The 26993-nt window shown below is 38.1% G+C and overlaps 1 protein-coding gene across 11 annotated transcripts; it reads right to left on the bottom strand.

The window, feature by feature from the left end:
- Window positions 1-1071: 1071 nt before the first annotated feature.
- LOC128261110 (troponin I) lies at window positions 1072-12613 on the bottom strand. 11 transcript variants are annotated; one of them, XM_052994579.1, is made up of 10 exons: window positions 12456-12613; window positions 10242-10277; window positions 9150-9347; window positions 8855-8983; window positions 8665-8788; window positions 4798-4898; window positions 2271-2314; window positions 2059-2200; window positions 1917-1959; window positions 1072-1367 (listed from the first exon to the last, which is right to left on the bottom strand). In XM_052994579.1, coding segments are annotated over exons 2-10 (798 nt in total). In that variant the 5' UTR covers window positions 10257-10277; window positions 12456-12613; the 3' UTR covers window positions 1072-1365. The 11 variants fall into 11 exon arrangements, with proteins under 11 accessions (XP_052850539.1, XP_052850538.1, XP_052850537.1 ...); XM_052994578.1 differs by lacking the exons at window positions 1917-1959; window positions 4798-4898 and adding an exon at window positions 7296-7396; XM_052994577.1 differs by lacking the exons at window positions 1917-1959; window positions 4798-4898 and adding an exon at window positions 5800-5900.
- Window positions 12614-26993: the final 14380 nt, after the last annotated feature.

The following is a 26993-nucleotide window of genomic DNA, read 5'->3' as shown; positions in this document are numbered from 1 at the left end:
GGCAGACTGCATTCAGTCATTGGTGATAATTTATTGTGAAATATTTGTAATTGAATTACACCGTAAGAGCGGAGTTATTATTCGATTTAATGCGAGATTGTGCACAGTATTTGACATGCCCTAAAGTTAATGCAGTGGGATTCGGTATTTGATTTAACTAGAGAATATTTACTGTCTGGGATAATATTTCAATCAATTGAAGGCAAACACTCGAATCTCTGGTTATGTTGAACTAAGGGAAATATTGTTGGGCTGTATACCTGAACTTTTTAGGCCAACAAAGTCAGGAACTGTTAAGATTACAGCTTTAAGGTTTAGATACTATTACAAAATTGCTTCATATTCACATTTTATATTCCAAAAGGTCGAAATTTACAGCACATGATATGGTATATGATATATGACATGGATATGATCTTAATGTACACATATTAATGTGCTCATTGTCTATAAATAAATAGGTTGACCGAATCTACAAATCTTTGATGCAAATGTTTTCCAAACAGGGTAACTTATAGTCGATACTATCTGGATATACGGACTCGTACGGAAAATGATGCAAAATCCTACGAATTCAATGATATGAATTTAATAATATCGTCACACATGCTGCTGCCATGATTTCAAATTGCAAGAATAAATAAGAAGAATATCAAAATATGCTAATTTTAATTTACAAATAAATTTGAGTGTCAAAATTGCTTTTTGTATACGAAAATAATTCATAATATAACGATTCCTTGGGCTTTTTTTTCTACTAGAAAAGTTCAGTTCCTTGAAATCCCTCCCCGTGTTAATGTTCGTGTGCTAATTATGGTTTTTTAGTGCCGAAAGAAAATTAAAATATAGAGAGATAGAAATAATGTGCGAGACTCTGTCTGTTTGTTTCTTTTTTTTTTTTTTGTAATTTAATTTAATTTACATTAAAAAATATAATTTGTAAATAATGAAATATAATCAATAATTCATCAAGGTGTTCAGATGTTTGGTTGTTGTTTTGAATCGTTGATCTGAATTATTTGTAGCAGTTGAGTTTTTGAGTTTGAGTCTGAGTTTGATTTTGATTTTGAGTTGTTTAAGTTTTTGCTGTTGTTGTTTATTGACTTAATTTCTGATCAAATCCATTGTGGACACATATATATGGCGAGATATATACATGCATATATATTTTTGTAGATATATATATTAATAGATTTATATAAATTGTATTGCTTCAGATAATTGTTGTAAATAATTTCAATTATTGTTTAGGGCGGGAGTCACGGGTCAGTGGACACTAGTGGACGTGTGGACACTTAAGCTTCGGCCTCAACCTCCTCCTTCACCTTGGCATCTCCGGGCTTGCCCTTGGACCAGTCGGGTTTCTTCTGCTCATCCAGAATCAGGAACCAGGATTGGTGGTGGATTGGTTGATATCATGACGGAATAGAGGAGAAAACGAATCGGCATTAGTTGGATAATCACAATAGAATGGCCACATACAACATCTGGATGCGGATACTCGGTGCCGACACTATAAACTACATTGTGATCTACATATACAAGTGACGTGTGTGTGTGCTCCGAAAGACTATGATATGGTATGATGGTCAATTTGATCCATCGATCGATCAATTTTTGAGACAGCAAAGATTTAATATTTGACTGGTAAGTGATTTTAAAAAAACAAAGATCAAATTGACCTCGTTGCATATCAAATAAATCTATGGATTTTTTCATTTATGGTGTGTGTGATAATTTGGAGAAAAAGTGTTTGACTATAACTACTGACTATAGACAGCTACCAATCGTAGAAAGACAAGGACAGATCAGAGTGCGACAATAGATATAGAGAGAAAGATATAGAGTGGGTGCACTCAGGTGCTCAATACAAACAGAAGGATATCTGGGACACACGCACACACTCAGGTTCTTACACTTTTTGGCTTGCTTTAGCACAGCGGCATCTTTTATCTTTTTCTAAACGTCACAGAAGAGATAGATAGAAGATCATCGTCGAGTAGAGATATTATAGGTAAGAGATTCCCGTAGATGCCCAGAATGATGATGCCCACTTACCTCCTTCTCCTCCTCCTCCAGCGTGAACTCCTTCTTCTTCACCACCTTGAGCTGGTTGCGGAAGTTGAACTCAGCGGCCTTCTTCTGCAGCTTGGCGAATTTGTTTTCGTATTTGGAGACCTTCTTCAAGGCTGGCTTGACGCTATGGGTAATAAAAGTAAAAACAGTCGATTAATAATCGATTTTCTATCGATTATTTCGATAGTACTTACAATTTGCCGCGAAGATCGTTAACTTGGGCATTGAGATCGTTGATCTGCGGTCAAACGCAAGATTTGAAGAGAGAGTTGGGAAGAGAGAGGTTACGCGATTAGTACGAGTTCATCGACTATTGTCAATCGGTCTATCGACACATATAGCTACAGCTACGGGCGGGCAACTATCAAAATCAAAATGCTGAAAGATTCGAGCTCTTTCCTTTCGATGGGCGTTTTTTTTAGGCTAGGCATGCATAGGAAACAGGAAACATGGGTTGCAGACGTATAGTGCATACTCTACCATTGGCACTACCACTAAGGCGTAATGCTAAGTTCTAAGTGCTAATACTAGGGCGTGCTGGCGTGCGTGGGTGAGTGAGTGCGATAGAGCGAGTAAGCGAGCGAGCGGGCGAGCCAAGTTCTCTGCGGTCTAAACTGCCTAGTGGGAGCGAGACGAGGGTATTGGTGGTTGCGGTTTGGTGGTTCAATAGATTGGCGCTTTTCATATTTATATTCAGCTCGCGCCTCTTGTTGATTGAACAGCATAACATCCAAATGTCGATTGCTTTTGCTTTAATGCTTTATTTGTAGTTTTATAGAGAGTATTGTTCGTTTATACATATATACACTAGACAGAGACAGATAGTCAAAGTGATCAAGTGAGAGAGACAGAGATATAGATAGTCGGATTCGGAGTGAGTGAGACGAAACGAGCGACGTTGGCCTGACTGCAACTGCAATGGAAATGGAACTGAAACTGAAACGACTGAAACTGAAACTCAAACTTAAAACCCAATTGGGCGACTGGGCTGAGGTACTGCTTAACGGTATTCGTATATATCGTTATCGTAATCGTTATCGAATCGCTAATAACAGCCTCCTCTGCTTGCTCCCTTCGTTATTTTGTTTTGTGTTGCTTTTCCTGCTTTGCTTTGCTTTCTTGTTTCTTGTTTCTCTTTCTTTTGATTTGTTTGTTCGGCTGCGCGTTTCATTTGGCATTTTTGGCGGGTTCGTGTAACGGTAATCGGTATCGGTAATCGGTATTTCACGTTTAGTGGTCTAGCATTAACTGATTCAATCGAGAAGTAATCGACGCTTGGCTTTTATGCTCTTCAACATGGAACTCAGTTCTTCTTAGCTTTGCTTTGCTTTTCGTTTCTTTTTTTGTGGCTTTTCGCGGACATGAGAGTAATAGAAACACAGAAAAAAAGTGACAGAAAGACAGAGATAGATAGAGAGAGACAGAGATTGACAGAGTGTGAGCGGCAATGGGAAAAATTTACACAAACATTATTTACAATGAAGTGCGGTGGCTTGGTGGGCGGTGGACAGTAGAGGGCGTGGCTGATCGGGAAAGGTTCTTGGCTGTTGCTTGTCGGTCTTTTCGGTGTATATTTTTAAACTGATTTTTGTATGTGCTGCATGCAAAATGTTGCGTGCTTGCGTGCGTTGCGTTGCGTTTCGTGTGAGCGTGACTGTACTTTTTATTTTTCACTTGTGGTCGTGTGCTTTTGTGCTAGTGTGCTTGTATGCTTTTGTGCTTTTAAATTTTAAATTGTAATTGTGTTTGTGGACCGGACGCACAGACTGTGGTGCTGTTGAGTAATGGCGGTAACGCGTCGACAGCGGCACAAACAAATTTTTTTTTGGTTACAGTTAAGAAAAAGAGAAATAACACACACACAAAACAAAATTCACAAATGGTGCAACAAACTAGTTATCTTGCTGTTGTTGTTGTTGTGCAATTTACTAATACTACATTGTTGTTGCTTGTTTCTTGTTGTTGTTTTATGATTGGTTGTTGTTCTTGTTGTCTGGGGTGTAGTGTGACTGATGAGCATACTTGGATTGCCAGTTAATTTGATATTTTTGCAAGAAGGAAGTGAGGAGGTGCTATGTGACATATTTGTTCGTGTGCTTGGTAGCGGACTTAACCTCACTAAACGTTCGGACATAACCTCACTGGACACGACACATTGAGTTGAGTAGATTTCTCGATAGATTCGATAACGATTGACTGGTCTGGTCTGGTCTGGTTGGCAATCCTCTCAGCTTATTCGTGTTTCCGTCTTGAGTTTTGGAGTTAAACGTAAGTAACAACGGCATTAGGAACTCGAAATTGAAATCGAACATAGGGAGTAGTACGAATAATAGTCACTGATGTGTGCTCTCACCCACACCCACATATATGCTTCTGTATATATATACGGGCGGGGGGAGCACGAGTGGTTGTTGTTTTGTGAAACAGTCAAGTTAAACAGATACAAACTAAGAGACATGTTTTTGAGATGCGCATTCAACAAGTAAGAAAGAATCAACGGAACTGAACGGAACGGAAACGAACATGATACTAGAACTCAAATGAATACTTTAGATAATCAATTCAGATTTTAGTTTTGATACAATTTTGTTGCATTCTGTCTTGGGTGAGTTGGTTTTATTATTTTTTTGTTTGGTTGGTTGTTCTTTTGTATTCAGAGTTTTGACATTGATTGATTGATTGAGAACGATTTGAAAATTTTAATTGAAATTGTTGCAGTACCTCCCAGTCTTTTTTCCTGACTTCGTATTCCAGATCCCATTTCTGGCCTTCACAAATATACATACGCTCGTAATACTCTTCGCAAATCTCTTGCAATTCGCCTGCAAAAATATTTTATTTTTTCGGGATTTGGTTTTGGTTTTGGCTTAAACTTTTAATCGACGTTGGACGTTTGGTAAAGTTCTAAATCTAGGTATGACTAAAAGTAGTTATGATTGAATTTACTGTTTATAGAGTTTTCTTTTGGTTTATCGCAATAATGGTTATCGATATCATATCGTTTGTTGTTTCGCAGCTTCATTAGATGTTATGTGTTCGATGAGTTTTCATTCTTTGATTTTTTTGGCTTGGATTTTTGTACTGTTTCGGAACGGAACAAATCGGAGCGGAACGGAACGGAAGCGATCGTTACGGTTTACGTTATTGGCTTATTGGGTTCGCGTGATTTCCATGGGCTTAACGTTTAGCTGAGACTTATTATTCGGGTTTCACAATTAATAAAAGTTTTTCCTTATTGATTTTCCTACAAGCTTCCCCTCCGGCGGACCGAAGACCTGGCTTGGGGGGTTCGGCGGGGTTAGACAGTTCCCGGATCCGGACGGATAGACTATGTACACGGGCGGCCCGGGAACTATTTCCCCCCAAATCCGGACTGTTTGAAGCACGCGCCGATGCGAGAAGATCTCTCTGATTTGGTTTTTGTTCTGTAGTTTAGCGCAGTTAAAACAATATCAAAATTAGGTAAACGAACAGAAGTATCGCAGTAAAAACTAAAAATATGATTAGGAAATATTTAGAAATGAAATCAAATAATTAAATCAAGGGCATAATTGTAAAGTAGAGTTATGATTAATAATCGATTTATATATATGTAAATATCTTTTTTTTGGCTTGATAAGAAAGTAAGAAAAAAACATTCGATTTTGGTTTTTATTTTTGTATTCGTTTTTTGTTTTTTTTTTGGGTGCATGGCAAAACTTTGTAAATCTTTGGGGAATTTACCTCTTGGGCCTTGACTTTCTGCACGTGTTCTAAATCAAACTTATCGCCCTCCAAATCGTAAACGCGTTGCCAATATTGTTTGCATATTGTTTGCAGTTCGGCTGCGGTAAACGGTAACGGTAACGGTAGCGGTAACAGTAGCGGTTACGAAACGGTAAACGTTCGACGTTTTTGAGAAGACGTTACAACAAAGTTCGTTTTGTATTGGTGTTTGCGAGTGTGTCATTGTGGGTGTGTTGGTATTGGTGTTTGTTTGTTGTTTTGTAAGTGTGTGTGTGTAAGTGTTACGGATCAAAGAATAGATATAGAGATAAAGATATAGAGTAAAAGATTTGGAAAGGACAGATATTGAGAAAAATAGAGGGGAAGAGAAAAGGAGTGACATGGAAGAAAAGACAGTGACATATATAGTTAAAGGTAAAGTTACAGAGAGGGATATAGTAAAAAGAGATAGCAAAAGAGAGAGAAAGAAAGAGAGAAAGATTAAGACGACGACAACGACGCATTAAATTGTTTGTTTCGATTTGGGTTTGTTTGTTTTTTGTTTGTTTGATTGTTCGATTGATTGTTTGGCGCGTTTTCGAGAAAAAGAAGGATTAGATTAAGATTTGATTAATAAAAAGTTATAGATTGAACTCGGTCTTTATCACCTACTGATGTTCTAAATGTAAGACAGTGTTGTGTATTCGTTTCTTGGTGCAACATGAAGTGTCTGTAAAAGTGTCAGTGTCTTCTGTTGTTTTCTTTGTGCGTGACTGTACTTTCTGGGATGACTGTACGTGGTTGACCTGAGCTCTGGTCACACTAGGAGTAGGCTGCACTTCTCTACCTCTAACCGTTTCGTTTCATTTATCAATATTCTTTCGTTTGGTGTGTTAGTAGAAGCTTTCACAAAAATCCAAAAATGCAAAAATAGTACTTGTGTTTTTCGCTACAATGTAAAGCCAAAAAACTTGTAGCCACAAAAAGCTTATAGCTAAAGCCGCAAAAAGCAAAAAATCGCACAAATACGGTGACATCAAAAAAGGTATTGTCAGCATTTGTTGCACTCGGCTTGGGTTGTTAGTAATTAAAGGCTGCGTGGTTAATTCGATCTTTCCGATATTTTGGGAACGATCTAGAAGCTCTTATGTTACGGGTTAGCTGCGTTGACTAGGGCTCTACTTTCTATATGGTATATACGATTTTCGGGTGCGCAAAACACCGCGATGGTTTTGTGGGGGCCTCGTTTGCAAAGCTCTCTCCCAAAAAGAAAAAAGGAGTTTCGAAAAATACAAGTTGTTAACTACGGTTTCTACAAAGTGCTTTGGTTTTTTTTTTTTTTTTTTGTTTTTGTCCGCCGGACACACACACTAGTGTATATATAGCTCCGAAATATTTGCATATATTTTTGGGCTGATTGTGTTGCTGCCTCGGCTAGTGAAGTATATATAGAGTTATCGACAAGTTCTACGATCTGCGAGAGATTGAAACTATTGGAAACCGGAGCTGCTTGCCTCAAAATCCTTTCTGGCTACTTCGTACTCGAGATCGTACTTTTCGGACTCCAGTTTCAGTATCTTACTGTTGTAGTCCTTACAGACACCCTGAATTGTATCTGCGGAACGTAGTGTGGTTATCAAAACGGTTCGATCTGGATAGGTGTTTAAGTGTTTGTTGTGTTTTTTTTTTTGTTTGTTGTTCTTTTTTGTGGGAGTGGGAGTGTGAGTGTGTTTTTGTGTGAAACTAAACTACTCGAGGTATGAGACCTATACTTCCATGGATAAACAGACATCATCCTCACTGGAGGGACATATAGAAAGAGACCTGCATTAATCGGGTGAGTATACGGAGCTTTAGAGCTATATAGCTATTGAGTTTCTGTACAGTTTTTAGTGCCTGGGCAAATAACACTTTTCACGAACATATATAAGAGAGTGTATTATACAGTAAACAGTAAAAGTAATAGATTGAGAGTGAGATAGTATTTTAGATATATAGAAAGAGATAGCTGACAGAAGGTGTTTATTGTTGTAGTTGTTAAGCGTAGTTGTTAACTTTTGATTTTGATCGAGGATAGACTTAGGCGTATTTAGGTGGCGTATATAAAGTTGGTGTTGTTCGTGTACCTCAACATCCTTGCGTTTAACAACATACTCAAGATCATATTTCTGGTCCTCCAATTTATTAATCCTGTCATAGTGTTGCTTGATCAGAGATTTGAGTGTGTCTGTTCACAATGGGGTTTTTTTGTATCGGAGTGGTTCGGAGTTGGTATGGGGTGTTGGTTGTGTTGGTTGTGTTGGAGTGGTGGATTGGGGTGTGTGTGTTTGGATCGATTGGATATAAAACGGACATGGGTGCGGCAAAAGAGAGATAGAGATAGAGACACATTTAGATACATGTTGCACACAGTGGTCCTTTTTCAGGCTATGGTTATAAGACAATGGTTCCTCTGCGACGTCGAGATCCGATATGGGAGGTCGGAGGTTATCGGTTATCGGTTATCCTGCGATTATTGTATGTATGTGTGTGTGTGTGTGTGTGTGTAAGTGTCTGTGTGTGTGTGGTTTTTATGCATTGTTTATCCGTGTTGGTGTGGGTATGTTGTTTGTATGTATGTATGTATGTATGCGATAGATGACAATTGTTCAACTTTTGGTTATCGATTTTGTTTTATCGTTTCTCGACAAAGCGGATATAAAATCCGCCCGTCTGGTTTACTGATTGATTTCATTTATCTCCTTTATACGTTTTTTATTCATATTCATATGCCTGTGCCCGTTGAAGGTGCGAGGAAACCCCGAGAGAGAACCGGGATTTCCATGCACCCCATCTCGGGATTTTGAGCAGACCAGTCTCGATTCGAGGACCGAGGCTACTCACCTTCGCTGGCATCGCTGAGATTCCTGGGACTGCCGCAACGTTCTTCAATGATGCGTCTACGTTCAGCCGCTTTGCGTTCCTGTTCCTTCTTCAGCTCCTCAGCGGCTTTCTTACGCAGCAGCAACTGTGGATTGGAGTTATAGCGGTTTTAGCACGTGATCCCACACTAGAACAAAAACCCCTTACTTACCCTGAGTTTCTTCTTCCTCTCTGGGGTCATGAAACCCTTCTTGGCCTTCTTGGCCTTGGAGGCTTCCTCCATGCGCTTGCGCACCTCAGCACGCTTGCGCTCGATCTCAGCCTGTTTAGCCTTCTTAGCCTGCAAATCAAAGACACAATCCGTAAGTTAGCATGGTCAGCCCACCACATCTCCATAACTGGACATAACACTATATAGCACGGCACAGCACAGCACAGCACAGAACTTGAACGTAGACGTAGACGTGGACGTGGAGCTAAACGGGCACACACGTACACAAGTGTACCTCCTCGGCCTTCACTTTGGGGTCGTTGGGATCCTTGGGCGGACCGGCGGGGGCGGCGGGAGCGGCGGCGGCTGCCTTGCCATTGGCCGCCGGAGCCGCTCCCGGCTTGGCCGCCGCTGCCGCTGGTGCCGCGGCCGCCGGTTTGGCCGCCGCTGCCGGTGCCGCTGCCGGTGCCGCGGCCGGAGCTGCTGCCTTTTTCTGAAATTAAAGCAAAGGATTCACAATTAAATTGGGTTCATAGAGGCAAAGGCGTTGGTCTGTCCTGGAGAAAATGTAGCTTAAGGATTAAACTATCCATCATTAAGTTACTTATAAAATTACTAATTACTTTTCATTTAGTTGCCAATTAAATGCTAACAAATCTCATATTCAAAAGTAATTTAGCACAACTTTGACAACCGAATTAAATTTAAATTACTAAGAAAATAAGAAGTATTTGTCTATTAAGTAACTAAAAATTATTGATAATTCAAAAAAATTTGTATTTCAATGTATACAATATGTTATAAACATGACAAGTAAAAAGTTTACTTTAAAGTGTTTTCATTATCATTTATAATAAGTGAATCAATGAATTGATTAAATGATGATATCTCAACTTCAGATGTAACTTTGGATTAATTCTGAAGACTACGACTTTCTCCAAGCACAAACAAACGTATAACAATGAGGGACAGCAAAAAGCACAGAGACATAGACACACACTAACGATAACAGACATAGTTTTTGCATTTAGACTTGACAGTTATCATTATCTGTGCTCCTTAAGCGAAAGGAAGAAATGTGGCTGGGACTCTAAGGGGGGGTCGAAAATCGCAGCGATCCTGTGAAAGCAAGAGAAAGGCAATTTGGCTTGGGTTGCATGGTTGTTCAAAGTGGGGGCGGCAAGTATAAGCTTTGGGATCTTTTGGGGAATCTGCTTACCTTTAGCCACGTCCAGTCAAGGGTAGTCCCGTCCAAATCTCATCCATTTCCAGTAGCAGTGCGTGCGATAAATGCCCAATAAATAGTTAACTGCGGAAGGAGGTCAAAGGTTAATCCACCATAGATCAAAGCGTTTGGATAGAGGTCCATCAACGATACTCACCTCACCTCATCATCAGCCATTTTGATTTGTGTTTTTGGTTACTGCAAAAAAGGGAAAAGAAATCGAGAGGTGAACTCAAGGAACTGGAACTGGAGCTGGAGGTGAATGGTGAATAGTGAATGGAAATGTTCGATGACATCATTCCGATTGTCCTATATATACACGTCTATGGGTATAGACGCCGATATACATATGTGTATATATATGTGTTTATATATATATATATATATATATATATATATATATATATATTTGTATATATATGTTCCAAAAATCAGTCGCTCTCACACTCTCTCACGCCTACGATCTCACCAGGGGCCCACAGTGCGTATGCGCAATGATGCTAGCATATGCCGCATATTACGTATACGCAGCATTGGGCCATGCCGTATATGGGGGGCAACCCCAGCAATACACTCATTTTCCCGCACTCTTTCTCTCTCTCTCTCTCTCTTTCTATGTTCGATAGCTTTTCTTTCGCACATTTACTTTGGCGTGGGCGTTTGCCTGCTAGAAAAAGACCACGATATTGCAAAGTTTTTTTTTTTTTTGCTTTCTCTCATCGATATCCAATTTCAAGTGAGTGCCAAGAAATCGAGTGAAGAGAAGTAAGCGGGTCCTCTTAACTGAGCGAGCTCAGCCAGCTGATCTTGTTGATGGAAAGTTTTCCACAATATGTTGAAAGGTAGTAATTTGTACATTCTTTGAAACAAATAATAATCTTTATTTGTTTTGTTTTTTATGGAAGTATTCCCACGTAAGTGGGAATAATGAAAGATTTTTTTAAAAATATGAATTATTAGCTTTAGATTGCTAATTAATCTTTTTGAAAGTGGTTCCACAAGTCAATTTAAACAATTTGTAGCTGAATTAAATAAGAGATTCAAAACCTTATTAATACTATTACAAAATAGAAAGACAGTATATTACTGTGAAGATTCGGCTTGTTATTAAAAGTTGTTTTTTTAATTACACAGAAATAGCTTCCCCAAGTATTTCTTAATCATTTTAGAACAAGCCAAGCAAACCTTAGCAAACTTGTAGCTCGGAAGTTACGAAATAAAGCATAATTAATTGCCTCTAAAATGTAGAAAGCAAAATGCCAAAACCATATGGCTTAATAGAACGAAAAGCTAGGGGCCTAGGCGTATATTTAGCCCCAAGAATTCGACTTGTCTTTGCGCACCTTTGCGAAGGTAAGGCGTGAAAATGTTCTGACAACGACGACCTTCGGATATGCACACACACACATACACACCGAGAGAAATGCAGAACAAATTTAAGCATAGTACAAGTCTCGGTCTCCATTTAGCATAGATCTCAGAGTAAGAGCGAATGAGATGGCTTCTGTTGTATCTAGTATCTGTCTGTGTTAAAAATAAACCTGTTGATAGATACACGAATTTCGGATGCGAGAAATATGGCAGCTATTTATGATTCGCCGCACAATTTGTTTATGTGTTCACGGCAAAAAAAAAAATGAAATTGGAAAAGCGAAATTCAAATCGAATAGTAATCCAAAAGTGCGGAGAGTATTTATCCAGATATTTTTATATCGACGATATGTGCGTTTGTTTCTCTATGTGTATGTTTTTGAGTGTGTGTGTGTGTGTGTGTGAGTGTGTTTGGCATGTGTGTGTATTGTTTTTCTCTCTTGGGATTTTTTATTCTCCCTTCGTTCTATTTTCAGGCACTTTCTCAGCATTTTAAGCTTTTTCGAAATGGATCTTCTTTCTGTGCAATACATTTTTAGCTTTCAGCACGCACACACACGCACGCACACACGCACATACACACACTGCAACTTCTTACATAATTGGCAAGCCAATACAAAAAAAAAATTGTTCAAAAAACTCAAGTCAAAATAGTGTTGCAAATGTTATTCGTTGAATTGTCTTGTAAACACTCGTAAACTTTGTCACTTTAAAAAAATATCAAAAAAATTGTTTGGCAAAAAAAAAGGGTAGAATCCTCCTCTGGGAAACACGCACACGTTTTTCAGGTCAGGTCTAGATATATGCATATATATCGTATGAGAAAGGATTAGTGCACACTTGTTTTTCTTTTTGCAATTTGCAATTTGCATTTTGAAGTTTTCGTTTTTTGTTCCTTTTTGCTGTTGATCTTGCATTGTTATTTGTTATCGATGATGTTTTTCCTTTTCTCATTTTTTCTCATTTTTTTGTCATTTTGGATGTTGCTCCGCTTCAAGCACTCACCTTCAAGGAATTAGAAAAAAAAGAAAAAAAATTCGGCTGTGCTGTCGATCACACGAATCGGATGATACTGAACGACACAAAAAGACTGAACGGTCCGACGATCCACGGCAGACTATATTCTAGCGGCCAGCCAAGCAACGGATACAGATACGGATTCGGATTCGGATCGTTTCGGTATCGTTGCGTACCAGAATACCGCCCACCTGCCCACCGTTATTCACGAACGTGCGGGAGCGAGACGGCGAGAGCGGCCGAGAGTGGTTCGGGGGGGGCGGGGTTATGTATCTGGGCGTGAGGTCCAAAAATAGCACCCGCCAAACTGACAGAGCCCAAAATCGAAATGGATACCGAAAAGTGTTCGGCGCCGGTGCCGAGCATTTCCGATCGTATGCCGATCCGGTACCGCTTCCCCTCCCCCTCCCCCTTCCCATTCAACTGCAGCCCGTAACGCCCATCATACCGCTTGGAGAATCTGTATCCGAAAATTCGTATCTGCAGTCTGTGTGTGCGCTGTGTGTAAACGGAGCCGCTTGGAATTCAATGCAATGGATAAAAATAAGTTTTGCTCCAGTTAGGAGGAGGAGGCTACGCGATGGCAGTGCAGTTGCTCTACAAGATTATGCGGCCAGGGATGGGGCCTGCCTGCAGGCGGCGACGGGTTTTGCCAGCCCTGATCGAAATATGAAAATATTTCCTTAGTACTGGGCAATAAGCGAACTAGACTTTTGAGCATAAAAGGTCAAACAAAGCACAAACGCTTTGATTCTCAAGAAAATGTCTTCTTTGATTTAACAATAAACTTAAACAAAATATCACTACCATTCCCTTAGAATTCCCAACTGGTCTAATCAACCAGATGAATGCAAAAGCAATACAATTAAATAAAAATGCATTCCTTAGTAAAATTAAGATAATGCCGTAGAAAATGGTTTTCCTTAAAAAACTATTTGTTTAATAGTGAATATTCTTTAAAATTCCCGACAAGAAAGAAGAATAATAATAGAAGGAAATTCCCTAAAATATGTGTTAATATTTGTAAATTATAGCTCTGAAAGATAATGTATTGAGTGAAAAGCAATGACGTTTTTAAAACCTTTTAAGCATAAAACATATAAAAATTTTATTGATCAAAAGTAGGGAAATGTTAATCCTACAGAAGTTCAAGAAATTAAAATGTTTTCTCTATTCACTTAATTTTATAACTTCATATAGTTTCAAAAGACCTTCTTGAAGTAATATCCTTTAGATGGGCATACTTGTAAGTAATTCGCCATCAATGGAATCATTCCATTTATGATCATTTTCGGACCGTGCCACTTTGGACTTGATCTAGAAAAGCGCTTTTAACGATCTCCCTCATGTTGTTCGGCTATTTATCTTGGATGTTGTACGCTGACATAACTATAAACTTTTCGAATAATGAATTCCTGCCGAATTGTACGTACATATCGCCGACTTGTTAATATCAATGTTTTAGCTGAATTACTTTGGCACCGTCAATCTAAATATAATGTAGGTACGGAATATGGCCAACACCACATATATATCCCATATATATATATTCTATAATGGTAAACTCTGCGAATGACGCTGCAACACACCTACAACAGCCCAATAAACGAAAATCACGCATACGCACCGTATACAAAATGTCTTGCAACGTTTGTCGAAAGTAATTTTCAAATTTCGCAAAGAACGAAAGAAATAAAACGTTTCGATCACAAAACCGTGTCTATATATATATCATATATGAATTTAGATATACATAGACGCGTATATGTATGTTCTGATTCTATAAACTTTCTGCAGAAAGCAAAAACAAAATATTGTTTAAAATAATGTTGCTTTTCCTTGCTCTTCTAGTTGTTCTCTGCTCATTTTGTTTCTTGTTGTTGTGTGGCTTGTTCTAGCTCTATTTCGAAATGTGTTTTCGATGATTTCTATTTTGTTTTTCCCCATTTAAATTTAGAACTTGGCTTCCAGGGGGGAGAAAATGGAAAGGGGACTGCGGAAGGGCAGTGGGTTAGCTTGAGGGAAATGTTTTCGTTTTCCTTTTCCTTTTCGTTTTCTTTATCGTTTTCGTTTGCGTAGGGAACTTGATCAATTCGGCTATGTCTGGACGAATCTATTTCGCCTTTATTTTCGTTCAAAGCATTTAAAACAATTTCGCTGCGCGCTCAACCAATTTTTGTTTTAATTTATGAATTTTGACAATGTTTTTCTTTTCAAAAACATCTTTTATATTGTGCTTCATTTTTGGGTCTTTGGCAAACAGGAAATATTAAAGGCGGGGCTGGGCTGCAAAGTTACAAATCGAAGGGTTTGTGAAGAAGAAATAACATCTTGTTAATATATAATCATATAATATTAAAATAAAAAATAAAAACAAAATATAAATACAAATATTAAGTGCATATAAATATTTATAGAAACCATTAATTAAAATAAAATAGAAGCAATAAGAAACACTTGCAATAAAATAAAAACTATTAAATCATTATTAGTACAGTAAGGCATCTAAATCATGTTTTTAAGTTATCCTTGTCTATTTATCTATGTATTTATTAATCAATTGTGAACATATTGTGACTGGCGCATTAATGTATTATACTTGTAGCGTCAGGATAATAAAATAAAATAAATAAATAAAAGAAAAACATTTTTAAATTGTATTTGCATTTTTGATTTTACTTAACTTAAAGTTTCCTATTTAATTTTTGATTATTTACAAATCCAGCTTGTCGATAATAAAGTGGTCGAATTTGAGCTTAGTTTGGGGTTAAAGGCGAACCATCGATGGTCAACTTTCTGCGAGTGCGTCAAAGCAAAACAAAACAAACGTCATAAGCCCCCTTAGAGCAGCCTTTCGCCCCTTTCGCCCCTTTCACCCCTGTCACCCCACCAGTACCCCTTTAACCACCCATTCTGGGCTTGGCCTTGTAATGTTCGCTCTACCTGACAACTATTTGTCGCTGCTGTCGTCGTCGTCGACATCGCCGAACTCCCCCCTTGTTGCTGCTGACCCATTTAGGTTTACATATACACAGGCACAAACAGGCACTCACATCCTGCATCCTGCATCCTGCATCCTCCATCCTATATGTACTTGCATTATATATGTACTATCACTCATGGAAGCTGTCAGCTTTCGGTACTCCGGCAAAGTCCTGCGAAATATTTAAATAACACTGCGCAACTTGGAAACAAACTTGCAAAGTTATTACAAATTTATTTAAATCACCTAAACGGATTATATTGTCCTAATGCATTTTACTTTTATTGCGTGGATTAACTGTAGTTATGAAAACTTTTGGCTAGCTTTTCAATCTAAAATGAAATCAGCTGGATGACAAAGTCAAAGTTTGTTTCATTATAACACAAATTGAGTTAATCACGAAACAATAAAATTTATTTTAAAAAAATGATTAAAACTGAAAATGTCTTTAAATAAAATGGTCCTAAAAACGTGTTCTATTCATAAGTAATATTAAATTATAAATAAGAGCCACAAGAAACATCGATTGCAGATTACAATATTTCGCAGCAATTTGTTTATTTTGTTTTTAGCAATAAATTAAAATAATAAAAGTAATTTATTTTCTATTCATTTTTCTAAAATTAATTTAATTTAAATTTAAATTGTTATATTTTTATTTCAAAATTAATAATAATAATTTGTTTTTTATTAATACACATATATGATATTTTATTGGTTTTTAACAGTAATAGTGGTTTCATTGATTTAAGAGTGATCTTTAAGACCATTTAAACCAGCTCAAGATGCTTACCTCTTCATGGATTAAGTATTTCGTATCTTTTTCAGTAAAATATCTATGTAGCCAGGCATCTATTTTTATGCTGTTATTTTTTTAAATATTTGTTTCCATACTCCATATTGATGACGTGGGCGCACACACACAAATACATACACAAACAGCCGGGCACACCGATGGTGTGCGTGTGCAGCGTGTAGTGGATTTGCACTAGTTTCTCCGGCAGTGACGTCATAGTTTCCACGGCAGACGTCATCGGGAGTGGCGAGGTCAGTCCATGCAACATGCAACATGATGGTGATGCAGGAATATGTTATGGATTCCATGTGCATGCGCTCGTGGAAAGGAAAATGGCGCCTAATTGATTGATGGTCCAATAAGCTGAGGTCAATCAGGAGCCCCGATTTCCCCACCATTTTCCGACGTCTTTTCCCCGACTTCCCCACAAATATGAACTTGCTTTTAAGATTTAATTTTTTCATAAAAATAAAAAAAAGTGAATAATATTTAGAAAACAATTCCTTTGGGCAATATTTTTTAATCTGATTGCCTAGGGTTACATTAGCTGGGCTATAAAATATAGAGTTTAATTTTTAGTAATATAAAAAGACTATGAATAATCACTTAGCATATTTCTTAAAATAAATTCCCCAAAAAGACCATGTCACAAATCAAGGGTAATGTTCTTAACTTTAATTTCATCTTCCCTTTAACATTTTTTTCCGAGTGCCTCTGTGGCCCGTCGGACGTCATTGGTCTTCATTAGCCAAGGAACCTCCGCCGCCCGGCCTTTCCATCCTCGTCCTCATCCGCATCCGCATTCACATCCACATCCGCCACGAAGGACATCCAGCGGGGCTGCACAATTTTCCACATTTTCACCGAGGGAAGAGCGAGAGGGTGTTTTGGCTTTTCCATTCACTGCTGACGTTTGCCACTCCATGCCTGCCTTGAAATGCTGCAGTTTTGTGAATGAAAATCTTCAGCGTCATCAATGGGCCGCCCATTTGCCGTGGTGGGTGGTGGGCAGTGGGCAGTGGGCAGTGGGCGTGGCGGTATGGCAACAAAAAATACTGAAATGCAAATGCACGAGATAAATGTCAAGCGGACCAAGTTGGCCATGTGCTCGCTGGCCCAATGTCCTGGCCCATGGAAATGTGCTCCCTTTGTCCAGTTTGGTATTCAATTCGATCTGATTCGGGGCAATTCATCTGGCCGGACTTTGATGACTTAAGCGAACACTGAATTGCAACAGACAGACATATGAGGATTTCGAAAGGGAAATGGCCAATGCGATTGCAATTTGGGTTTGAATGCAAAGGTAGTTGCGTTTTAATTGATCCAATTCGGAAACTTCTCATTGTTACATCGCTGTAATCACAGATGTTGGTTTTTGTTATGGGGAAAAAGGGAGGCAGACTAACAGGTAGCTATTTAAGATATCAGCGTTCATTACTGAAAGTTAACGCTAATTATAATCATAATTTATAGTATATTCTAACGACTTAATGTTAATAATTTTTAAATGCTTGTTAGATTTTCTTCAAACCAAGATATTTAAAAGCTATTTCAACATTTCACAATTAATTTGCAGTTAATTAAAAATTGTAACAATTAACAATTAGATCAAACCTTTAGTTTTAAAATTTAACATACATTTTAAATATTTAATATTTAAATAAGGGGGTTTTAATATCACATATAAAGGTGTGTAAATAACACACAGTCTTTAGGCATTATTCTTCTTGTTTAAAAAAACTATTAAAACACCTGAAACTGTAGGCATTTTATTATTTAAAAAATCACAGTCTCAGCAATTGGGGCATAACACGAAATCGCTTTATTTCCGAGTATTACCCAAACACCTAAATCTATATGTAGATAGCCGTCTTTGCTGTGCTGATTCAGGAAACCCTCTATTTGTGCCAGACACTTGCATGAACAACAATCGGCAATCGACGCATTCCTATAAGAGAATCGCCCACAGATCTTGCACACAGATGAGCCCTCTATATACGACTATATAGTATAGAATATAGTATATAGATGTGTTTGGCATTAGAACGAAATCCATGCATGCACATAGCGCCGAATAATCGGGTAAGGGTACGGGTACAAGTATGCAGCTATATGGCATAGTATTATAGTATAGAGCAGTCTATATAGACGCCCATACAATGTATATGTGGCATAACACAAATACGCTTCTTTCGGGCTGTGTCTCTATTCTTTTCCTTGGCTCCTCTCTTTTTTTTTTTGCTGGCAGCTACAACTATAGTAGCCCGTCTTAAGATATAGCCACCTCCTGGCCATATTCCACCTACTCGTTTCTTTGCACCGCATCTGGTTTTATTTGGCATCTGGAATCCAACTGGGAATCGAAATTCCTGAATTTGCAAACGTGTTCGCCTGCAAGAAGCTCAAGTGAAAGTTTCTGTTCAGTTCGATTTGGTTTGGGTTTTCTGGCTCTCTATAGCTGACCCCGATTTATTTTTAGAAGTGCACTAAAAATAAATGGGAAGGTCGGTCCGTAATTGGCTGGGTTGGCTGGGATTCGGTGGGGGGGGATGTATTTTTTTTTTTTAAGGGGGCGGAAGCAGACTCCGACTTGGACGCACAACTGCATAAGGTCAAAGTGTCAACTGCAACAGCAACAGCAGCAGAATCAGCAGCAGCGCGGCAATGAATCGGAATCCGAATCGGTTGCGAATCGGGTTCGGTTTCGGTTCGGTTCGGCTCAGCTCGGATCGGATCGGGTTTTGTTCCATGCTCCGTGCTCCGTGCTCCGAGCTCCGGACTCCTCCATTCATCTGCTCCACTCTGCGGGGCCGATGGGCAATGTCAAACAGGTGTGCAGACGCCGTCGACGTCATTGCCTCTGCATGGAACAAAAGCTCCCATCACCCTTCCATCACCTTTCCATCAAGCCAGGCATAGGGTTCGAGTACTAGTACCAGTAACAGCACCAAAGTCAAAACCATATCCCTATACCGTAATCCGGGAGATTGCGTACTCAAAACCCTTAATGTTTCATACTAAAAATGTATAAATACAAAAAATTCCTAAAGCGTCCTTTGGTTGTAACTTGGCCCAAATTAGAGGTATAGCCACAAGAGTGACTGTTTTGGATAGCTGGCGACCTATACTACCCATCCATAATCCATTAGAACAATTGATTTGGTTTTGATAACAAAAACCGATTTTTTAAAATCGATTTTTTGAAAAATGTATTTATGTCGAAATTTCTGACTTATTTGTAAGGGGGTACATCATCATTTTTTGCAGAAATTTGAAAATCTGAAAAATTTTAACTGTGAATGCCATTCGATTGGAAATTTTATTACGAGTTCAACGGTGTATGACATTCCACATTTTGACCATTATTTCCCAGGGCTTTGACACAAAAACCAAGTTTTTAATGTGTTTTCTGGCGATTTTTGGCGATTTTTCAAACATAATTATTTCTGAAAAGTCTTTTTGTTGTAACTTTGCCGAAATAAGACATAAAGTCAAAGGAGTTGCTATTTTGAACAGCTGGCAACCTTACCATCCATCCCTGATCGATTGAAAACAATTAATTTGGTTTTGACAAAAAAACCGAATTTTAAAAAACGTTTTTTGAAAAATTTATTTATGTCGAAATTTCTGACTTTTTTGTAAGGGGGTACATCATCATTTTTTGCAGAAATTTGAAAATCTGAAAAAATTTTAGCTGCGAATGCCATTTGATTGGAAATTTTATTACGAATTCGCCGATGTATGACATTCCATCCGTTGACCATTTCTTCTCGAGGTTTTGATCCAAAAACCGATTTTTTAGGTTTTTTTAACAAATAACAAATTCCTAAAACGTCCTTTTGTTGTAAAAAGAAACATTTATCACTTAATATACAAAATTAAAAAGTTATTAGTTATCCAAAAAAGAAACGAAATAATGATTGTGAAGTCTATTTTAACCTCTCTAGCGGAGAGAAGTTTCACACATGTTAAAAAAAAAATGTTTAAACAAAATTTGATAAAAAGTTGTCAGGTCTTAAAGATTCTGTAGTATCTAAGTTTTATTTTTTTTAGTTTCAATGTCTTTCTGTACTCGAGGCTGTTATAAAGTTGACTTTTGTGAATGTCTAGCAGGGGCTTAGGCGGGGCATTCCATGGGGGTACAAAACAGGACTCCCGACTATCTGCCGTCTGGGGCTCGAACCGGCCACGCCCCTCGTCCTGCTGCCCTTACTCTCCATATCTCTGTCTCACTCTCATACTCTCCCTTTCTATCTGCCTTTCGTGCGGCAGGCCAAAGTCTGCTAACACAGTGACCTAGTGACGAATGCCGAGCAGCAAACCGAGTCGCGAGCACGAAGGCTTTGGCCCAGTGACGTCACGGCTGGCATTCATTCACAGGATGTGAGGCACATCTCGCCTTGCATCCAAAAATGGACAGTGGATATGCTGCCAATGGAAGTTTTCATTGAGAAAAGCCAGGCACCAGGCATAGGACGCAGCCCCAAAGAGAGATCGACCCCGAAACGCGACCCCAGACATAATCTGCAAAGGACACTGTGTGCGACATCGTCGATGGAATGGCGATGGGATGCCATGCGATGCTGCCGCAGTTCGCTGCCGCAGTCGACGCTTCAAAAATCGAGCCTGGTCATGGGTTTACATTCGCGGTGCCAGCATCTAGGAAAATCAGTCGCAAACTCGTCTCCAAGCCAAACAGTCGTGAGCGGCTCCAGCCAGCCAAGCCAAACAAATAAGGCATAAAGCCCAAATAATACCAAAAAGTCTGGCGCCAAAACCCTTTTCTTTTTTTTTTTGTGTTTTTTTTTTTTTTTTTGTTAAGTGCCTATAGAGTGTGCAGAAAGTGAAGAAGTAAGTTCCATCGATGTCACGGGAAATCTCCCAAAAATCTCTGTCCTACATACGAGTTCCACTAAGCAAGTTTTGAGATCGTTTTTAAAAACAAAAACTTGACACGTTGAGCTCGTTCGTGGGATGGGCAACTTCAGTTTAACAGAGTCCTCCAAATAAACCAAGAAAGTTTACTTTTTTCTTAAAAGTCCTTTGTAAGTATTCAAAAGCAGGTGATAGATAGTATTTAAATAATGACAAAAACTTTCTTTGTACATCTCAAAACTTGAAAGTTAATATTTTTTTAAAACGGTATTAGCTTTTAAAACTGCCTTTATTTTTCATTTAATAGAATGTTTTTGTTAATACATTAAACACTATACAAAAAAGAAACATAATTGAGAAGTGTATATTTCACAAAAATATTTACAAGTAACACTTTGATTGATCTAATATTTCAAAATCTATAAAGATTCTGTTTTAGTTATTTAAACTATAATATTTTAGAATCTTTAGCGATTTTGTTTTACTTATTTCAACTATCACCACCCAACAAGTAAATATTCTTGAGATCTTTTAAATTACTAGTGTTTATATGCACAGAAATAAAGTTTAAATCAAAATTAAGAAAACAAGTAATATATATGATCAAATATTTGCTTTTGCTAGAGATGTATCATACAACAAAGTGCTTTTGGCGGCAAAACATATTTATGTAGTTGAAAGAAAAGCATAGAAAATACAAATTTCAGTGGACAAGTCATCCAAAATGTAAAAAACTGTCATTTACTCTAAAATTGTACAACAATTAACTTAACTAAATTATAAAAAACAGGACACAATAAATTAATTTAACTAGCTAAAAGCCAGCACAAAGTTTTAAATTAAAAACTGCAACTACTTTGAAACCGTAGTGTTTCCTACTTCCAGGAAACTAATTATATTGTGGTAGAAAATAAAAGTTAGACTTGCAGCGAAAGTTGACAACATGCGAAGTTGCAAGCTCCAATATCCTGCATTGTCCAGCCAACAGCAATTTAAGCTCGCCTGCCACATTTCTGTTTATTCTTCGCGGTGGAGCGTAAAAAACACAGCCTACTTTTGGGGGCAGCCCAAACATTGTTGACCCTGCGCCTGTTTGTTGTTCTGCCCTTGGGGGTGGCAGTGGGGTCCGCAAAACACACACTCAGGGGGTGGTTGTTGCTGGGCGCAACAGCAACATGTGACGAGCCTGCAGAGGCCATTTACCCGCCTCCACTGACGTCATAGTCGCTGCTCGCCACCGAGAAGATGCTGCGATGTGGATGTGGATGTGGATGTGCAGACCCAGTAACCCAGTGCCGAGTCCAAGACGATGTCCCGCCGAAGACGAAACGAGGCATCCGCGGGGAGAAAGTGGCTGGCTGGGCGAAAGTGAAAGGCAAAAAGGCTGGGCACATGGCACATGGAGAAAAAACGAAAGCAAAGTCGGCATTTCAATTTCAAGATTAAACCATATCATTAAAAACTCACAATTAATCAAACATTTCCATTAATTTAAAAAACTAAATCAGTACCGAAAGCATGCTTATATCACTTATAACTACTAAAATAACTCTAGTGTTCTGAAATCACTTACCATAAAATTCATTTGGGTTTTAAATTCACTTTTTGCGATGTCTGAAAGTATGCAACAATATATTTTGAGTCCGAAGGCCGGACGAATTCGATCCCAAAAATCACGTTATATTTCTTACTGCATACTTTTCGACACATTCATAAGTAATTTGAAAACCCTAGTGACTTTTGTGGCACCCTCTATAAATATTTTATTTCATATTATTGGGAACCTTTGTGATTTCAAAACATTACTAATTAATTATTACATAAATGTCATACTTATTGCTCTTCACATATTTATATTAAAAAATTATTAAAAATTAAATTCATAACATACAAAAAAAATTAACAAGCGTGCCATAACATACACATAACGTTAGTGATTTGAAAACACTTAATAATCTGTCTAAAAGTCTATATCTGATGTAAATGTTCATTGCATGATTTTTGACATATTTCTTAGTGTTTTTTTTTTAAGTGCACCGATTTAACTTCTTATTTTCATTTTAAACATTTCATTAATTCTGGTGAATATCTTATATTTAGTAGTATATATTTAAAATGTTCTAAAATACTCCACAGCAAAGTTTGTAGCCCATGAATTGAAACAATTTTCCAAAATGAGTTCGACTACGATTTTATTTGTGTTTTACTTATTATTTTTGTTTAGTTGTATCATTTTGTTGTTATACAATAAATAAAACATAATATTTTCCTTCTGATTTATTTTGACTTACAAAAAACGACTGGATTGTGAACATTTTTCTCAGTGCCGAAACAGAAAAAGGGGCGTCTGCAACGTCACTGTGTCGGGGGGCGGAGTGTCCTAGATTTTCGGGGGCTTCTATTTTTAGACGCATTCCCCTCCATTTGTAATTTTCCCTTCCCAAGGATTTTTCCGCCATTCCTTTCCGCTCTCTCGATTATCTTAAAGCACTGTGACGTAGCAGCGAAGGTCGCTGCTCTATCCCCCTCTCTCTTCCCCCGCCGCTATACCCCTCTCTTTCTGCAAAGGACACGTGTGACGCGCTCACGGGAATTTTTAGTAAAAGTGTATATGTGGCCATTTAATTACAATTTTATTACACGAATATTGATTCAAATCAAACTTTTTGACAGGCAGCCAAAACAAAAGACGTTTTCAATTATGGCCTTCGACTAGAATTGGCTTGAATTGAACACCATTTTCATTTAAATTACTTTACCCATTAAATTTAAAACCAAATTTTATAAAATTTTAGGGAAAGATTTGCATATCCATGGCTTTAAGTAAACTTATAAGTAAGTAAAGTTCTACTATGATTATCTCTTTAATAACCACGGAAAATTACTTGAACCACCTTGAAAAGTGTAGCAATTTATTTGACAACATTGAAGGCAAAATTGGTTAGAAGTTTTGCAAATATTTGTATTCCGACCCATGGCTTATTTCAAACTTATTGGACAGCTAAGAGAATGAACTTGTTTTCAGCACCTGCTCAATTTGATTAGGAATTCATACAAGTTCGAAAAGTTACGCTTTGTATATTTTTCTACCAGTTTTACTTTGACACCTCCTTTCTTGCACCTTTATTGTTACAAATGCAAAATGTTAATATAGTCATTACATTTATAGTCATATATCTTTGCTTTTATTTTTTTGATTAAGAGGAAACAATTAAAGGTACTTTTTTAGTTTTTTTAAACTTCTTTTTTTTTTAATTTTTAACTTTAAAATTTACTTTATATTTGAGCAAAGTATTTCACAGTAAATAACTATTATTTATTGGTTGGTTCCATTTGAAATCTTTAATTTTGAAATTTTGACAGACTTTTTAGATTAGCGAAAAGTTGATTTTAACCGCAGAATTTAATTAAGTTTTCAGTTTCTTAAATCTACTCTTAATTTGTGACTCAGAAGTTGATCAAAATTAGGCTTTTGTTTTTTATACTTTTTACAATATACTACATTATCTTTTTAATTTTTTTTTTATTCTAAATTGTATATTTTAGTATTTGATGCAGCATGGTAAATTCTTAATGTCATGCAGAAGGCTTATTCAATTAGCCAATAAATTTTAGTTTTATCCAATTTAATGATTTTTATGCGATTTCTAGGATTAACTTACCGGCCATATAAATCATAATTTTGGCGCAGCGGGGAGCAGTGACAGTTGTGAAAAGCTGTCGGAAATTATGGTTTCCCAAGACGGCAAGCGAATCGGCATCGACATCGACATAGACACGGACATCGACTGGATTGCCGGCCTCCTTGCCGCAGACAATCTGTCACTTGATACGCGCTAAGCCACCATTACCATTGCCTGTACCGCTCACGTTCACGTTACCTTGTTGAGATTCCCCACTAAACACTAAACACTGAATACTGAACACTAAACACAGGCACACCTTTGTACGGGCGCTGACCAGCGAAGCATTCCGTACCCAAACGCCATAGAGCCCCAGAGATGCCATAGAAATGCCTCGGCCGCCGCCGGGCAAAATGTTATTTAATTTTTGTAACGCCCTCGGCTAAGAAATGGGGATGAAGCGGGGGTTTTTGGTTGTGTTTTCAGCTGGCTTTTTAGCTGGGTTTTTAGCCCACCACCACTACCAGTGATTGTGGCACTTGCAGTTGCACTTCCACTTCCACTTCCACATCCAGTTGCAGTTGCAGTTGCAGTTGCAGTTGCATATCTCCATTCGGATCATATTTCGCCAGCGGGGACTTTGGCTTCTGGTCAAGCACCCCGGGTGTAGGTATAACATATAGCATATAACATATAGCAAATAACATATAGCATATAAAGTATAACAGTATATGGGAAACCTGCCTCAATGTCTGTCGATTTTTTTGGAATTCGGATTCCGGTTGCCCCCTCGGGGCAGCGCTGAAAAGTAGGCAGCCGTTTGCCGACTGGGACACACACTAATGCGCCCCTAATAATATTACACACACATCTAAGTCTTCGGGCAGTGTGTGGCACTTAAGCAAGCTGAAACCAGAGGGATGTTCCGCGACCACCTGCCACTATAAAAGCTGCAAGCCGGACCGAACAATGTCTCAGTTAAATAGCGTTAATTAAGCGACAACCAGCGCACAGGAGCACCACAGCCCAAGGATCCAGAACCAGAACCAGAACCAGCACAAGCCACAAATACAAATAAAACACACACACACACAAATTTTTTTCAAGTGCCCAAACAGGATACTAGAAGACAAACACCATTTTTTTTTTTTTTTGCCGTGATTAAGTGACAAAGATATTTAACCGAAAGCCACTTTCCAATTGAAAATCAATAGGCAACCAGAGCCATTAAATATATTATTCAAAAACGTGCCAAGACCCCGTTTTATAGCCTGGAATTTCGACCATATGTCGAGGGGCATCATCATCATTTATTCAGCACTCAGTTCGGCAATGTCCGTTGAACTATAGCCCCATAGCCCCCACTAAAATATGAGATATATAAAGTACAAGAGTATGAGTATATATGCCAGTGATTCACCGACTGCGTCGCGAACCGAAAGGTACTTATTGCAGCTGCTGGCCACTGCACAAGATTAGACTTAAGACTCTTGTGCGTGTGACAGCGGCTATTGTAAGAGGCCATAGAAGCAACAGATTAACCAGCACCACAAGCACCACAAGCACCACAAGCAGCAGCAGCCATCATCCAATAATCGGGAGCCCACCTCGGGTACCACCTTTCACGAGAAGAAGCCCTAGAAGCCGAAACCGAAGCTGAAGCCTCGCCTAATGCAATTATTAACAACGTTTGTCACCTGCCCAGGAAAAGAACTCATAAATTAACAAATATTTAAACAAAACGACACAGAAATCGCCTTCAACAAAGCTCCAACTCCAACCAAGAAACCTATTCATCTTTGAAGAAAAAATTTCCAACCAATCCAGTAGGAGTAAAACAAATTGTATACTCTTAAACAAATTAAAAACTCTAAAAAAATTTTGCTTGGATATTTAAACAATTTTTGTGACACTTTTGAAATTTAGAAATGCAAGTTAAGACAAATGGGTGTAAAAATGCTACTATTTGCAAAGAAGGTACACAGTTGCACTTCACTTTTTTTTAAACAATTACTCACTGTCAATTCTATACAAATTTAAAAATATTACATTTAAATACCTAATGTATATAATATTAACTATACACTTAGTAAATATACATATGCATTAGCTCACAGTGCCAAATTCTTGATTGGAATAATACAAAATGGTAAGTCCCATGTTTATATACCCTTGCAGAGAGTATATAATTTGGTCAGAAGTTTGCAACGCAGTGAAGGATATATTTGAACACTACACTTAGCAAACAA

The sequence above is a fragment of the Drosophila gunungcola genome (genome assembly GCF_025200985.1).
Source record: "Drosophila gunungcola strain Sukarami chromosome X unlocalized genomic scaffold, Dgunungcola_SK_2 000056F, whole genome shotgun sequence".
Lineage (NCBI taxonomy): Eukaryota > Metazoa > Arthropoda > Insecta > Diptera > Drosophilidae > Drosophila > Drosophila gunungcola.
This window is presented reverse-complemented; position numbering and strand designations above follow the sequence as displayed.